This window comes from Trachypithecus francoisi, unplaced genomic scaffold, assembly GCF_009764315.1.
Source record: "Trachypithecus francoisi isolate TF-2019V2 unplaced genomic scaffold, Tfra_2.0 Lachesis_group14, whole genome shotgun sequence".
Lineage (NCBI taxonomy): Eukaryota > Metazoa > Chordata > Mammalia > Primates > Cercopithecidae > Trachypithecus > Trachypithecus francoisi.
Window position 1 is genome coordinate 59,634,688 of NW_022681459.1, and position 15,476 is coordinate 59,650,163.

Consider the following 15,476-nt stretch of genomic DNA (forward strand, 5'->3'; position numbering starts at 1 on the left):
CAGAAGGCTGGCCTCCCTTTGGGACCCCCTTCCCAGAGCTGTGGCTCACAGCTGAACTGGAGACCTGGGAAGAGATCAGCCTGGCCTCACTCCAGCTCCACACCACAGGCAGAGTCCACGCCTCACTTTCCCCAACAAAATAAATCTTGCGGCTCCTCTGAGCATCTCAAACACATGATCTTCTCCGGATTAACAACCCGGCCTGCATGTTCTTGGCTGCTGGCTGCCGACCTCAATTTAGAACTGTCTGCTGCTCAGCTGCTGGAGAAGGAGGGGCCTGGAGAACCCAGGAGCGCTAAAACCCAGGGGCCTACGCAGCTGAAGTCTGGGGCAGGGGATGGCTGCTGCCCCCAGCCCAGGATCCAAACAGCATCTCAGACGCCTGCAACAGGGGTTAGAGGCCCACCAGGCAGGGCTGCTACTTTGGGCATTTTCAAACTGTTTTCTGAGGTGCCTCTGATGAGTGGGGGGAGGGGTGGCTCCTGCAAAATTGGCTTTGTCATAGTCATTGACATCATGATCACAGCCGAAATGGCCCCACGTGGAGCACCTCTGTGTTGTTGGAAAAACCGTTGTTAGGATGTTGCCTGTTATACTATATAAAAAGCTGACAAATCCTCTCCAAACCCAGAGTCCAGGAGAGGTTTGTGTCTCCCACCGCCTGCTTGCCTCCTTACTTTGGCACAGGGAGAACTGTGGGCAGACCTGCCTCCCTCTCTGTCTACCACCAGGAAACGCTTGGGTTTCTTTATTTTGTTTTCCTGCCTCCTTCTTTATTTCTCATCCATCACCAGCTTTCTCTCTTCTCAGGCCTGTGCTTGGATCCCAGGTGGCCTCTTGACATTTGGGAAGAAGAGGGGTTGGGAGTGCAGGCTCTGGTGTCCCCCAGCCCTGGATGGGATTGTAGCTCTACTCTCTACCTGCTGAGGGATCCAGGGCTAAGTGCTTCAACTCCCTGACCCTCAGACTCTTCCTCTTTATAAAACAGGGGCTCTCACTTTGCCTCGGGGTGTATTAGGAGAGGTAGAGTGGTGTGTGTAATATGCTTGGCACAACTCCGGCACACAGCAAGTGCAGGAGAGGCAAGGGCTGCACCTGCAGAGGTAAGTGCACAGGAGGCAAGAGACTTGTCTTTTTTTTTTTTTTTAGACGGACTCTTGCTCTTGTTTTTTTTTTTTTTTTTTTTGAGACAGAGTCTCGCTCTGTCGCCAGGCTGGAGTGCAGTGGTGCGATCTCGGCTCACTGCAAGCTCCGCCTCCTGGGTTTACGCCATTCTCCTGCCTCAGCCTCCCGAGTAGCTGGGACTACAGGTGCCCGCCATCTCGCCCGGCTAGTTTTTTGTATTTTTTAGTAGAGGCGGGGTTTCACCGTGTTAGCCAGGATGGTCTCGATCTCCTGACCTCGTGATCCACCCATCTCGGCCTCCCAAAGTGCTGGGATTACAGGCTTGAGCCACTGCGCCCGGCCAACTCTTGCTCTTGTTGCCCAGGCTGGAGTGCAGGGGCACGATCTCTGCTCACTGCAACCTTGGCCTCCCAGGTTCAACCAATTATCCTGCCTCAGTCTTCCGAGTAGCTGGGATTACAGGCATACACTACCAAGCCTGGCTAATCTTTGTATTTTTAATAGAGACGGGTTTTGCCATGTTGGCCAGGCTGATCTCGAACTCCTGACCTCAGGTGATCAGCCCACCCCAGCCTCCCAAAGTTTTGGGATTATGGGCGTAAAAAAATTAGCCCGGCTAATTTTTGTATTTTTAGTAGAGATGGGGTTCACCATGTTGGCCAGGCTAGTCTAGAACTCCTGACCTCAGGGGATCCGCCTGCCTCAGCCTCCCAAAGTGTTGGAATTACAGGCGTGAGCCACCCACTTAACAGGCAAGTGGGTGGGACTGAGGCAGCCTCAAGTGACCTGTCGCTCTCTCCCTTTGCTTCCCCTCCAGGAGGACAGTCAGTAACCCACACTGGCCTGCCCATCATGGCCTCCCTGGCCAACACAGCTGTCTCCTTCAGCTGCAGGATCACCTACCCGTACACCCCCCAATTCAAGGTTTTCACAGTCAACTACTTTCATGAAGATCTCCAGGGACAGAGGAGCCCTGAGAAGCCGACCTACTGCCACCCTGTACTGGGCACAGAGAACCAGACCCACACCCTGGACTGCCAGGTCATCCTTGTGTTGCCGGGTGCGTCAGCCACTGGCACCTACTACTGCTCTGTCCACTGGCCACACGCCACGGTGAGTGGCAGTGGCACCTTCATCCTGGTCAGAGGTGAGGCTTCCTCTGTGGCTCTCCTGAGGCAAAGGACCTAGAGGTTTCAACCGGCAGTTTGGGACTCCAGATCGGAAATAGAGAATGGGGCCAGGCGTGGTGGCTCACACCTGTAATCCCAGCACTTTGGGAGGCCGAGGCAGGTGGACCACCTGAAGTCAGGAGTTCGAGACCAGCCTGGCCAACATGGTGAAACCCCGTCTCTACTAAAAACACAAAAATTAGCTGGGTGTGGTGGCGGGCACCTGTAATCCCAGCTACTCAGGAGGCTGAAGCATGAGAATCGCTTGAACCTGGCATGGGAAGTTGCAGTGAGCCTAGATTGCACCATTGCACTCCAGCCTGGGTGACAAGAGCAAAACTCCGTCTCAAAAAAAAAAAAAAAAAAGGGAAATAGAGAATGGTTTGCCTTGTCTGCCAGCATTGGCAAAGCAGGCAGAGCCACTTCAGGGAGCTGTGGCCTGTGGCTGTGCCAGGGCCCCACCTGGGTGTGGAAAGGGCAGGGCCTGGCATGCACATCTGCCCCTAAACGCCACCGGCAGGTGACCTGAAAGAGCTCACTTGGACCCTTGATCTCAGTGTGCCATGGGCATCATGGTGGGGGAACTTCTACAGAACTCAGTATGTGCATGTATGTATTTGTGGGGGCCTCGTTTATGTGAGCACTTGGCTAATGCATAATACACCTTTCCAGGGCAGATTTTTAGTTTTCATCACATTCTCTCTGTTTTTTTTTTTTTTTTTTTTTTGGGACGGAGTTGCCCAGGCTGAAATGCAGTGGTGCAATATTGGCTCACTGCAATCTCTGCCTCCCGGGTTCAAGCGATTCTCATGCCTCGGCCTCCCAAGTACCTGGGATTACAGGTGTGCACCACCACATCTGGCTAATTTTTGTGTTTTTAGTAGAGACAGGGTTTCGCCATGTTGGCCAGGCTGGTCTCGAACTCCTGACCTCAAGTGATCCGCCCACCTCGGCCTCCAAAAGTGTTGGAATTACAGGCGTGAGCCACCACACCCAGCCAGGTTTCATCACATTCTCAAAGGAGTGATGATCCCAAAAGTTTTGAGTGAGCCCATCGCCAAAGCCCTGATTCTCTGACCTACCTCTGCAATCCCGTAGAAGGAGCTGGGGGCTTCGGAATTCCATAGACCTGGGTTTGAACCTCTGTCCTGCTGCTTGCCCAGTGTGATCTTGGGCCTGGTCTTCGTGATGATCCTCTGCCTTCCAAGGACTTGGATGAGGTTGAAGGAGATGGTGCCCATGTGGGCTGGTGGCTGACGATAGGCAGTGTTGGCGAAATCATGCTCATGTGCCTGGCACGTGGTTGGCACTCCGTGTGTTTTTGCCAGCCAGATGGATGGATGGATGGGGTGAGGGGAAGGAGAAATGAATGCCAGCAGGAGGGACCGGGGGATGGCTTGGTGGTGGGGGAGGTCTGGGCCTCACCTAGCCTGGGTGCAGCCCCCTGTCAGTCCCAGTATAAACCCGCCTCCTTCAGCCCTAGCCACATCCACCCATATTATCACCACCTCCCACAGGGAAAACAAGAGGCCCTGAGAGGAGAGACATCTTGCTCAGGACCCTACAAGCAGCCTTCAGGGGAACCAGGTCACTGGGGCAGGGGCACCAGAAGAGCAAATGTGGTGGTTCCTGTCCTTACAGAGAATCAAGGCAGTGAACATGAAAAGGAGTGAGGGTGACAATGAAGTCCTGAGGCCTGGCTCCCAGGGGGCCTAGTGGGGTGTGGAGTGTGTCGGCGGGGGAGCATTGAAAACAGGGTCCTGAGTGAGGGAGAACATCATGTGTGTGTGCCCCGCTTTCTCCTGGGTCACTGACCCCTCTGCTCCCTTGCCCTTTCTCCTAGACGCAGGGTACCGAGAGCCCCCACAGAGCCCCCAGAAGTGCCTGCTCTTTGGCTTCACCAGCCTCCTGAGTGTCCTGAGTGTTGTGGGCACGGCCCTGCTACTCTGGAAGAAGGTACGGGATCAATGCTCACAGCCACGCAGCCCCTCCACCCGACACACCACGGACTGGGGGTGCTTCCCGGGGGCAGGTGGGCTGCCTGCCTGCCCTCTGCAGGGCGTTTGGTGGGTCCTGGTGAGAGCACATCCACATCTGTAACAGGTGGCCCTCATGGCCCCTTGTACCGGGGCTGGGGGCACCCCTCTTGTGCCGTTCCCTGTGCTGCCGCGGGGCGCCTTTTGATCTCGTTGCAAGAAGCCAGGGCTCTGCAGGCTTTCCCCAGTCCTGGGTCCCTCTGAGAACTTGGGAAAGGCCGCAGGCCCTCCTGCCTACCATTTCTAGCTTGGCAGATTAGGAATCCCTGCTCAGGTTTTCTTGATCCCAACAAGCTGGAAGGGATGAAGGGGCTACCAGTAGCCCCTCGCACAGGTGCTCTCCCACTCACCCTCCCACACACCCTCCCACATGCCCTCCCGCACAGCCTCCGGCAACCCTCCCACATGCCCTCCCACACACCCTCCACCATAGTTCCATGAGGAGGTTTTTCCCCATTTCACAGCTCTGGAAGGTCAGGCTCAGAGACGTTGTGATTTGCCCAGGGTCGCATAGTTAAGTGTACAGCAGTCAGTGCTAGAGTGCAGGATGGGGCGGCTTGGTCCGTCTCCTCACCTGGACAGTTCCTGCTCACACTGTGGGTGGCACCTGCCTGGGGAGAGAGCCTCTCTGCTGGGGATCCCCTCATGTTCATCATCTCCTAGCCCTATGGATTCCTGTTCGATGCCGGCCCACCTTCCCTGCCTGGCAGCAAGTGCCAGGAGGCCAGAGGCCGAGGCAGTCTTGTTCAGGGGCTCCATGCCCAGCACATGGTGGTGCTCAGGCAACCTGCTAAGTGAAAGGATGCAGTGCCCAGCGGGTACCAGGTTCTCCCAGGCTCAGGGTGCAAAGGTGATGGGTCAGGGCTCCTCAGAGGCTGCTGTTAGCAGCTCAGGCTACTGCTCCACCCTCTGGGGACCTTCGGGGCCAAGCCTAGGGGCAGCTGAGTCAGCGACAGCCCTGGGTGTGAGGGGAGAGCACTGGCACCATCACCAGGGTTTCCCTGGGTCAAAAAAGGCTCAGCCCCTGCATCCAAAGGCCGAGACCCTACCCACACCCAGAGAAGAGCTCTCTTCTACTGGAGTTTATGTGTTCATTCATTCAACAAACACTGAATACCTACAACATTCCAAGCCCTGTTCTAGGCACCAGGGATACAGCAATGACCAAACTGAAATCAAGAAATGTCTGTCTGAGGCCGAGCGCGGTGGCTCATGCCTGTAATCTCAGCACTTTGGAGGCCAAGGTGGGCGGATCACTTGAGGTCAGGAGTTCGAGACCAGCCTGGCCAGCATGGCAAAGTCCCGTCTCTACTAAAAATACAAAAATTAGCTGGGTGTGTTGGCAGGTGCCTGTAATCTCAGAGGTGGAGGCAGGAGAATTGCTTGAACCTGGTAGGCAGAGGTTGTAGTGAGATTACTGTACTGCACTTGAGCCTGGGTGACAGAGCAAGACTAAGTCTCAAAAAAAAAAAAAAAAAAAAAAAAGAGAAATCTCTGTCTGCCAGGTATGGTGGCTCACACCTGTAATTCCAGCACTGTAGAAGACTGAGCCAGAAGGATTTCCTGAGCTTAAGAGTTCAATATCAGCGTGGGTAACATAGACCCCATCTCTACAAAACATTTTTAAAAATTAGCCAGGTATGGTGGCGTGCACCTGTGGTCCTGGCTACTTGGAAGGCTGAGGTGGAGGGATCACTTGAGCCCAGGAGGTCGAAACTGCAATGAGCTGTGATCACAACACTGCACTCCAGCCTGAGCGACAGAAGGAGACTCTCTCAATAAAGAAAGAGGCCAGGTGGATGTGGTGGCTCACGCCTGTAACCCCAGCACTTTGGGAGGTCAAGGTGGGTGGTTCACCTGAGGTCAGGAGTTGGAGACCAGCCTGACTCACGTGGTGAAACCCTGTCTCTACTAAAAATACAAAAACATTAGCCAGGCGTGGTGGTGGGCACCTGTAATCCCAGCTACTTGGGAGGCTGAAGTGGGAGAATGGCTTGAACTCGGGAGGCGGAGGTTGCAGTGAACTGAGATCACGTCAGTGTACTCCAGCCTGGGCAACAGAGCGAGACTCTGTCTCAAAAAAAAGAAAGAAAAAAAGAAGGAAGGAGGGAAGGAAGGGAGGGAGGGAGGAAGGGAAGGAAGGAAGGAAGGAAGGAAGGAAGGAAGGAAGGAAGGAAGGAGGGAAGGGAGGGAGGGAGGGAAGGAAGGAAGGAGGGAAGGGAGGGAGGAGGGAAGGAAGGAGGGAAGGGAGGGAGGGAGGGAGGGAAGGAAGGAAGGAGGGAGGGAGGGAGGGAAGAAGGAAGGGGGCTAGGTGCGGTGGCTCATGCCTGTAATCCCAGCACTTTGGGAGGCCGAGGCAGGTGGATCACCTGAGGCCAGGAGTTCAAGACTAGCTTGGCCAACATAGCAAAACCCCGTCTCTACTGAAAATATAAAAATTAGCTGGGCATCGTGGTGCGTGCCTGTCATCCCAGCTACTCGGGAGACTGAGGCAGGAGAACAGCTTGAACCCAGGAGGCAGAGATTGCAGTGAGTTCAGATAGCACCAGTGCACTCTAGCCCCTGGGCGACAGAGCAAGACTCCATCTTAAAAAAACAAAAGGAAGGGCTGGGTGCGGTGGCTCATATCTCTAATCCCAGCACTTTGGGAGGGCGAGGCAGGCAGATCACAAGGTCAGGAGATCGAGACCATCCTGGCTAACACAGTGAAACCCCGTCTCTACTAAAAATAAAAAAAATTAGCCAGGTGTGGTGGTCATGCGCTTGTAGTCCCACTTACTTAGAAGCCTGAGGCAAGATAATTGCCTGAACCTGGGAGGCAGAGCTTGCGGTGAGCTGAGATCATACCACTGCACTCTAGCCTGGGTGACAGAGTGAGACTCTGTCTTAAAAAAAAAAAAAAAAGGAAAAATAAAAGAAAGGAAATCTGTTTTCATTAAATTGATATTCCTGTTGAGGCGAGACAGACGATGAACCACCCGGTGAGTAGGTCGTATATCTCAGATGCGATAAGTGTTGGGGGAAACTCAGCAATATGAAGGGGGTCAGTACGGGAATGGAGAAGTACCTAGAATGAAGGAGGCAGTTGCACATCAGGGCTGGGCTTGTCCAGCGGGAGAACAGTGGGTGCAGGTGCTCTGAGGCAGGAGCAGGCATGGGATGTCCCAGGAGCCGCAGGGGGGGCCCATGTGGCTGGTGTAGCCTGAGCTCACAGAACGTAAAGGGATAGGAAGTGGAAGGAGATGCACCGAGGTAGGGGGCATTGAAAGGACTTTAGCCCTTACTCTATGTGAGACAAGGGAGGGGGTGGGATCAGACCTAGATTCTGATGGACCCTCTGTCTGCGTGAGGGACACCCGGTGAGGAGCTACTGCAAAGTCCAGGCAGAGGTGACAGGAGCCGGGGCCAGGGTGGCATCAGGGAAGTGGTGAGCAAAGCGGGTGAAAGGCTAGAAGCGGACCCAGAGGGACTCTAGGAACGGTTTGTTCTGTTCCCTCCAGGAGAAGGCCTGAGCCTGGGGGTGTTTGGATCTGGGCCTGCTGGGCAGGTGTCAGGTGAGCTGTGGACTGGAAGAGCAGGTGAGGAAGCTGAAGGTCAGAGCGTGACTGAGCCAGAGCAAGTGGCAGGCCTTAGTTTCCCATCCTTGTCTTAAGGCTGGGGGTGTCATTGCTTTTCCAAGAAGGCTCTGAGATGCTAAAAGAGCATGAGCTTGGCCCCTTTCACCCCCAGGAGCCCTGGAGGCTGCATTTCCTGCCTTCCGTGAGCCGGTGTCTAAGTCAGGGTCTCAGCCGTGAAGCTGGCTCCTCTCCTTCCTGTGGGTCTGACACTGGCATGAATGTTCCTACTCTGACGTTGTCCTGTTGAGGAGCTTCAGGGTGAAGTGAGCCACGGGCCCTGGGTGCCACTGTGAAGTCCAGGAGGGCTCTGTGCTTGGCCTTGACTCCAGCCCAGCCAGAGGGACGAGCTGAGCCGGGAGGACTCAAGACGGGTGGGAAACACTTCCTTCAGCTTCCCCAAGGTTAGGATGGAGACCCGCCGGCTTCAGGCCGCCTCCCTCCCCAAGTCAGCACGTGTGTGCAACTGCCATGTGCCCAGCCTGGGCCTTTCTTGCACACCCCTGACTCTCGCCCTCAATATATTCCCTCCCTCCCTCCTTCTGCTTTTCCCATGATGATAGCAAGTAGGGTATCTCTCGATTTATTCACTACTGAGCAGCCCCCAGGCACTCAAAACGAGGCCAGGGGAGGAGCTGGGGCGTGGACACAGAAACTGGGCTTCAGGCACAGGTGATGAGGGACTCCCCACCGCCTGCAGACCCCCACCCAGGCTTACAGGAGTGACCCGCACAAGTGCCCTCTGTGTACACGAAGCACAGTGGGCAAGGGGCAGAGTGGGGCCAAGTGAGATCTTAACCCTGAGCCCCCCACTTGCTGAGCAACTCCAGCTCCTGCCCTACAAAGATGGGACCGGACCATAGGGACTGGATCACAGTATCAGTAAAGGAGGGAGCAAAGCTCAGAGCCCTGGCCTTGAGTTCTGGTCCCAGTTCCCTCCCATCCAGGATGGCCTCAGTGACTCCTGCCTTCCTCTTCCTCCTCCTCCTCTCACCACCCTGCCTGTGCTTCCAGAAATGTCTGCAAAGTGTCTCGTGTGTGCCATCACTAGGCTAAGTGCCAACAGGGTGAAAGCAAGTCCTCTTGTCAAGTTTGGACCCTCTCTGAGCCTCAGTTTCTTCCTCTAGAAATGGGTATAAGGATAGACCCAGCACCAAGTGAACGTGGAAGGAGATTCCACGTTTTTTTTTGAAATGGAGTTTCACTTTGCCTAGGCTGGAGTACGATGGTGCAATCTCAACTCACTGCAACCTCTGTCTCTCAGATTCAAGTGATTCTTCTGCCTCAGCCTCCCAGGTAGCTAGGATTACAGACGTGCGACACCACGCTCGGCTAATTTTGTATTTTTAGTAGAGACAGGGTTTCACCATGTTGGCCAGGCGGTTCTCAAACTCGTGGCCTCAGGTGGTCTGCAGGAGAGCACTTCTGAGGCACCAGTTGGGTGCCTGACACACAGTAGAAGCTTTCTGCTGCCCACACACCCTCTGTACCTGGGGAGGACAGCTGATGTGAGAGCCTGGGCTGGTAGGGAAAGAGAACCCGGAGGCCAGAGCAGCTGCTGTGTTTGCATTGCTAAAGCAGCCCTGGAAGCCCCAGGTTCACTGTTGATGCCCCGATGACAGTGGCAGGATGGGGTATGGAGACAGTCCAGGAGAAAGAGGTTCCCTCCAAGCACAGAGGGCCCAGGAGCACCTGCGGTGGTGGATAAATGAATTGAAGCTGGAGACTACCAACCAGAAGTGGCAGAGGGTGGACCCAAACCGCAGCTGGCAGCTTTGGGGACAGTGAGGACAAAGAGCAGAGTGTGCGAACCCACTGGGGTGAGTCTAGAAGAATGGCATTGCCTCCCAGGGGCAGTGCCTGCACCTGAATTCTGCAAAGGCCAGGCAGGAAGGGCATGGAGCTCACACCCCCCCGGAAGCTGAGAGCTGGAAGGTGGCAAGAACTGAAGATGCATCAAGTCTGCCCGGAGGGGCTGGGGTGGGAGGGATGGGGGTGGAGCCCAGGAAGGGATGACCCGCAGGTGGCACAGTCAGCCCTTCCCGGCAGGCCCTTCAACAGCAGAGGCCTCCCAGGCCCTCCTTGTTCTCTGTGTTCCAGTACCTGGGAGGCCTCCCAGAGATCTCCTCCTTTGCTTTCTGGACCCAGCTCCCATGTCCCCAGCTCAGAGAGGCCCTCCCTGACCCCATGGTATCTTCCCTGACACCTCCCTTGCCTCTGCCCTTATCATCTGCAGGTCCCCTGAGCTTACTCCATTTCTTCCTCAAGGCCAGCTCTATGAGGCCAGGTACCTCTCAGCCTGTTACCTACCCAAGCCCCAGCCTCTAGCACAGGGCCCCCCACATAGACCCTCAATAAGCATCTGCTGAAGGCTTACCATTTATAGTGCCCTTTCACACCTATCATTAAATGCATTCATTCAGGCTGGGCGCGGTGGCTCATGTCTGTAATCCCAGCAGTTTGGGAGGCCCAGGTGGGCTGATTGCCTGAAGTCGGGAGTTCAAGACCAGCCTGACCAGCATGGCAAACCCCTAACTCTACTAAAAATACAAAAATTAGCTGGGTGCAGTAGCGCATGTCTATAATCCCAGCTACTCAGGAGACTGAGGCACAAGAATCACTTGAGTCTGAGAGGCGGAGGTTGCAATGAGCCGAGATTGCACCATTGCAATCCAGCCTGGGCGACAGAGCGAGACTCTGTCTCAAACAAACAAAAAATTCATTCATTCATTCCTTAAATTGATGTTAGCTGAGTACCTACTATGTGTCAGGCCCTGTACAGAGGCTGGGAACACAGCAAGCTAAACTCTCAGTCGGCTAGGGAGATCAGCTGTTATACTGTCATGACCTATTCTGGCAGAAAGGAAGCAGAAATCAGCAGGGCTTAAAAGCACAGACTCAGGCCTTTGTTCAGTTGCAGTTCTACCACTTACCAATTTCTGCAAGCTGGGGCTGGGTGCCCTGGGCTTCAGTTTCCCCAATGGGGATGCCAAACAGAGGAGCTGTGTCATGGGGCCGTAGAAGGCACAGAGGGGTGTGTGGGTCTGAGGCGCTTTGAGTACCAGGAGAGGTCTCTTTCTCGAGAAGGCAGCGGTCACCATGATTTCTGCCGTGAGAGCAGGTTTGGGGGCTCCTGCCTGGCTTGAGGGGTCAAAGTGGTCTTCCCAGAGCAGGCGCCCCTGGCAGCTGGCCCGTCCCCATCCTCAACCTCTCATGGCGTCGGACACAGCAGGCCTCCCACCTCACAGCACACTCCTCCTCTTGGTTCCAGTATGCCATGCCCTCCTGGTTCTGTCCCACCCCATGGGCAGCTTTGCTGGGTCACCCCCTTCTTGGTGACATCTAAATTCTGGCACATCCCGGGCCCCTTCCTCCGAGCCCTTCCGCTCTCTGTGCTCCTGCGGTGAAAGCTCTGCTCTGCGGGCGGCAGTCCCCGTCCACCGATGCTGCTGCTCAGATCCCTCCCAAAGCTCCAGACCACGGTCCACAGCCCCACATGAGAGCCTGAGGGCACCACCACCTCATGCGTCCAGAGCAGTGCTCCTCAGTCCCCAAGTCCTCTGCGTCCCAGCACATGTGCTCCAGATGCCCAGGCCCAAGCCTTGGAGTTGTGCTAGGCTCTTCCGTCTCCCCACATCCGTCCCTCAGCAAGCCCTGCACTCAATCTGTCCCAGAGCCAGCCCCTTCTCTGGGGCTTCCAAGGCGTCTCACGCTCAGGGCTCCATCACCCTCTCCTGCAATATGGGTCTCTGCTGTCACGCCCTGGCTTCTGTTACACGCTGGCTTCTGTCTTTATGCTGTCTGTCCTGCCAAAGCACAGCCCCTGCAGTGGGGGGGACTTAGTGTCCCCAGCGCCTGGGGGAGCCTGGCATGCAGGGCGTGCTTGTGAAAGGAATGACAGGATAAATGCACGCGAGGACCTGGAAGATAAGGCAGAAGTGGCCAGGGTGTGAGGTGGCAAAGCCACATTATCGCTCCCATTTTACAGAGGAGGAAACTGAGGCCCAACAGGCTTCCTGAGCTGCTAATGGCAGCACCCCTGGTGTGCAGAGCTGGATCTCAGCCCAGGCCTGGTGACTCCCTGTCCCACCACCATCTAGCAGGGAGGGGAGACTTGGGCCACAGAGAGCTGGGCACAGTGTGAGAACCCACGCTAGAGATTCATCTGAAAATCACAGTTGAAAGGGCAAATGTTGGCCCCGAGGACAGAGCGCTTGGTGGGCAGGGATGGCCAGGGATGGGCAGGGAGCAAAGCAGCCCCATCCCCTACGACTCACACGTAGTACAACGTGAGTTTTCAAGAAGGCTCCCTTACCATCCTGGCTAACACACGGTGAAAACCCGTCTCTACCGAAAATACAAAAAAATTAGCCGGGCGAGGTGGTGGGCACCTGTGGTCCCAGCTAGTCGGGAGGCTTAGGCAGGAGAATGGCGTGAACCCAGAAGGCGGAGCTTGCAGTGAGCCGAGATCGTGCCGCTGCACTCCAGCCTGGGTGACAGAGCGAGACTCCGTCAAAAAAAAAAAAAAAAAAAAGAAGCTCCCTCTCTGCTCCACTGGACCCCTTGCCCTGGCCCAGCCTCCCCAGCACCCCCAGAAGGCCTCTCTCCTGGAGATCCTGCCTCCTCCACTTGCCAGCCCCAACCTGCAGTCCACCCCGCATCTGTGGCAGCGGAGGGAGGTTTATACAATGTAACTGTGGCCACTTTCCTGCCCTGGTGGCCCACAATGCCCTCCGGGTAAACACCATGGCATTTGGCCTTTCATGGCCCCACCCGCGCCGGCCTGTGGCTCATCTCCTCCTTTCTGTCTAACTGTCCATTCTTCTGTGCGTCTGTGACACTCCTGCCCCCGAGCTGTTCGCAAGGCATAAGACACTTTCTCGGACCGGGAGAACTTTGAAATTCCTCCCGTGTCTTCAGAAGACAGCACAAGATGGCCCTGAGACGTCTGCTTCAGTCCCCTGCAGACTTGGGGCTCCTTCCTGGGACCTCGCAGTGGAACTCACTTCTCTGACAACCCCATCAGTCTCACTAACAGAGCCTCGAGGCCAGGCGTGGGTCTTGCTTACCAGGGGGTCCTCCATGCCCAGCCCAGGTCCAGCACGTAGGAGGGCCAGGGAGAGACACCAACAGCTACCTGAGCTCCAGCAGGTCCAAAGATCTGAGCCCAGGTCAGCCTCCCGGGAGGGCCACTGTCCATGAGCTCACATCCTCAGCCCTGGCGGTGTCCAGGCCGGCCGGCTCAGCGAGGAGACAAACACTAGGTCCCCAGCTGCCTGGACAAGAGGAGGCGCCGAGGTGCACTGGGGTGGACCACAGCCTCTGACTGTGACGGTGCCCTCAAGAAGCAGGTGGTGCAGGGGAGGCAGCCCTGAATTTGAGCACACATATCTGGGTTTGATCCAAGAACAGCCTTTTACCAGCTGGACAAGCCTCAACTTCCCCCTTCTGTTTTTGTTTTTGTTTTGTTTGGTTTTGGAGATGGAGTCTCACTGTTTTTGCCCAGGCTGGAGTGCAGTGGCGCAATCTCAGCTAACTGCAACCTCTACCTCCACTTGAGGTTTAAGCAATTCTCTTGCCTCAGCCTCCTGAGTAGCTGGGATTGATTACAGGCGCTCACCACCATACATGGCTAATTTTTGTATTTTTAGTAGGGATGGGGTTTCACTATGTTGGCCAGGCTGGTCTCAAACTCCTGACCTCAAGTGATCCGCCCACCTTGGCTTCCCAAAGTGCTGGGATTACAGACGTGAACCACCGCACCTGGCCCCCTGTCTATTAAACGGGCCATTCCATGTCCACCTCCTCTGGCTGTTATGAGAATTAAATGAAAATAAGGACAAGTCCCAGCAGACTTCGTAAACTTTCAAGTGCTACACAGACGCCAGCACTTCTCTGTGTCTGTGAGGCTTACACGTTCTAACTAAGCAGAGCAGTGAAAACTCCAGCTCCTGTCTCGTCAATATCTTGGTGAAACACAGATCTGGATTCAAATCAAATCTTGCCTCTGCCACTTCCTGGTTGCGGGGCCTCAGCAAGTCACCTGCCCTGTCTCAGCCTTCACGCCCTCACGTACAGAACAGAGAGGGTGGAAAGATTCACCTGTGGTTTGCGGAGGGCGTGTGAGAGAAGGCAGGTCAGGTGTTGAGAGCCCTACCTGGTTCCATCCTCTGAGCCATTATGAGCTGTGACTGGGGATGGTGCCGGCTTCTGCCTGCCAGTTAAGTAGCTCTCAACAGCTAATCCCGCAGTAAATGGGCTGGGGTTTGGCAGGAGGCCAGGGTTTTTAATTAGCTTCTGCCCTGAGATGAGGCAGTTGTGGCTCTACTGTCAACAGTGGCAGTGTGGTGCCTGCAATGAGGGGGGATGTCCAGGCCATCTCCCTCTGCCTCTGGAGGGCCGCCTGTACCACCTCCTGACTCTCCCAGCCTTCATCTTCCCAGCAGGCCCAACCCAGCCTCTACTGTGACCAGCGGGAGCTTTCTCCAGCACAGTTCTGACCCTGGCGTTCCCACTTCCAGTCCTCAGATGTTTCCTATGCTCTTCACACAGACTGCATTGCCACGCCATGCCTGCACCTTCCAGGCAGGGTTCCCTCTCCGGTCACACACTGATCTCTCTCTCTCTCTCTCTGTTCTTTTTTTGGGTTTTTTTGTTTGTTTGTTTTTGTTTTTGTTTTTTTTGAGACGGGATCTCGCTCTGTCACCCAGGCTGGAGTGCAATGGTGTGATCTCGACTCACTGCAACCTCTGCCCCCTGGGTTCAAGCGATTCTCCTGCCTCACCCTCCTGAGTAGCTGGGATTACAGGCGCACACCACCACATCTGGCTAAAGTTTATATTTTTAGTAGAGATGGGGTTTTGCCATATTGGCCAGGCTGGTCTCAAACTCCTCATCTCAGGTGATCCACCCGACTCAGCCTCCGAGTCCCAAAGTGCTGGGATTATAGGCATGAGCCACTGCGCTCAGCCTATGCTGATCTTCTCCAAGTGCCTCGAGACCTCCAGGCCTTGGCACATGCTGTTCCCTCTACCTGGGGCTCCCTCCTCCCTCTCTTGCTAAATGAACTTCTTGCCCTTGGGATTTCACCTTCAATATCGCTTCTGCCCAGTGGGGCATTGGTTTCCTCCTCATGTGCCAGAGGCTCTGTGCCTGGCGGTCAACCCACATACCAGGTTTTGGCAAAACTACTGGTTCATCCTCCATCTTTTCACTGGTCCCTAAACTCCAGGAGGGTAGGGACGGTGCCTACCTCCTCACACTGCCTGGCTTGCCAGTGCTATCAAGCGTGTGTTGGTTGACCAAGGGCCTTGTAAGTACCACCTCCTAAGCACCAGGCACCGACTCCCTGTGCCCTCCTTGTATCTTTGCAACAATCTCACAAAGGAGGGTTATTGCTGAAGAAACCAAGACCCATGGCCGGGCGCGGTGGCTCACACCTGTAATCCCAGCACTTTGGGAGGCCAAGGTGGGCAGATCACAAGGTCAAGAGATCGAGACCATCCTGGGCAACATGGTGAAACCCCATCTCT

At 55.4% G+C, this 15,476-nt stretch overlaps 1 protein-coding gene across 3 annotated transcripts in view; it reads left to right on the top strand.

Annotated features, from left to right (window-relative positions):
* Positions 1-15,476, top strand: part of NFAM1 (NFAT activating protein with ITAM motif 1) — a 51,687-nt gene that overhangs the window by 19,588 nt on the left and 16,623 nt on the right. For all 3 annotated transcript variants that reach the window (XM_033233750.1, XM_033233749.1, XM_033233751.1), the window contains exons 2-3: positions 1,943-2,272; positions 4,138-4,250. In XM_033233750.1, coding sequence (XP_033089641.1) covers positions 1,943-2,272; positions 4,138-4,250 — 443 coding nt within the window. The remainder of the gene's footprint in view (positions 1-1,942; positions 2,273-4,137; positions 4,251-15,476) is intronic.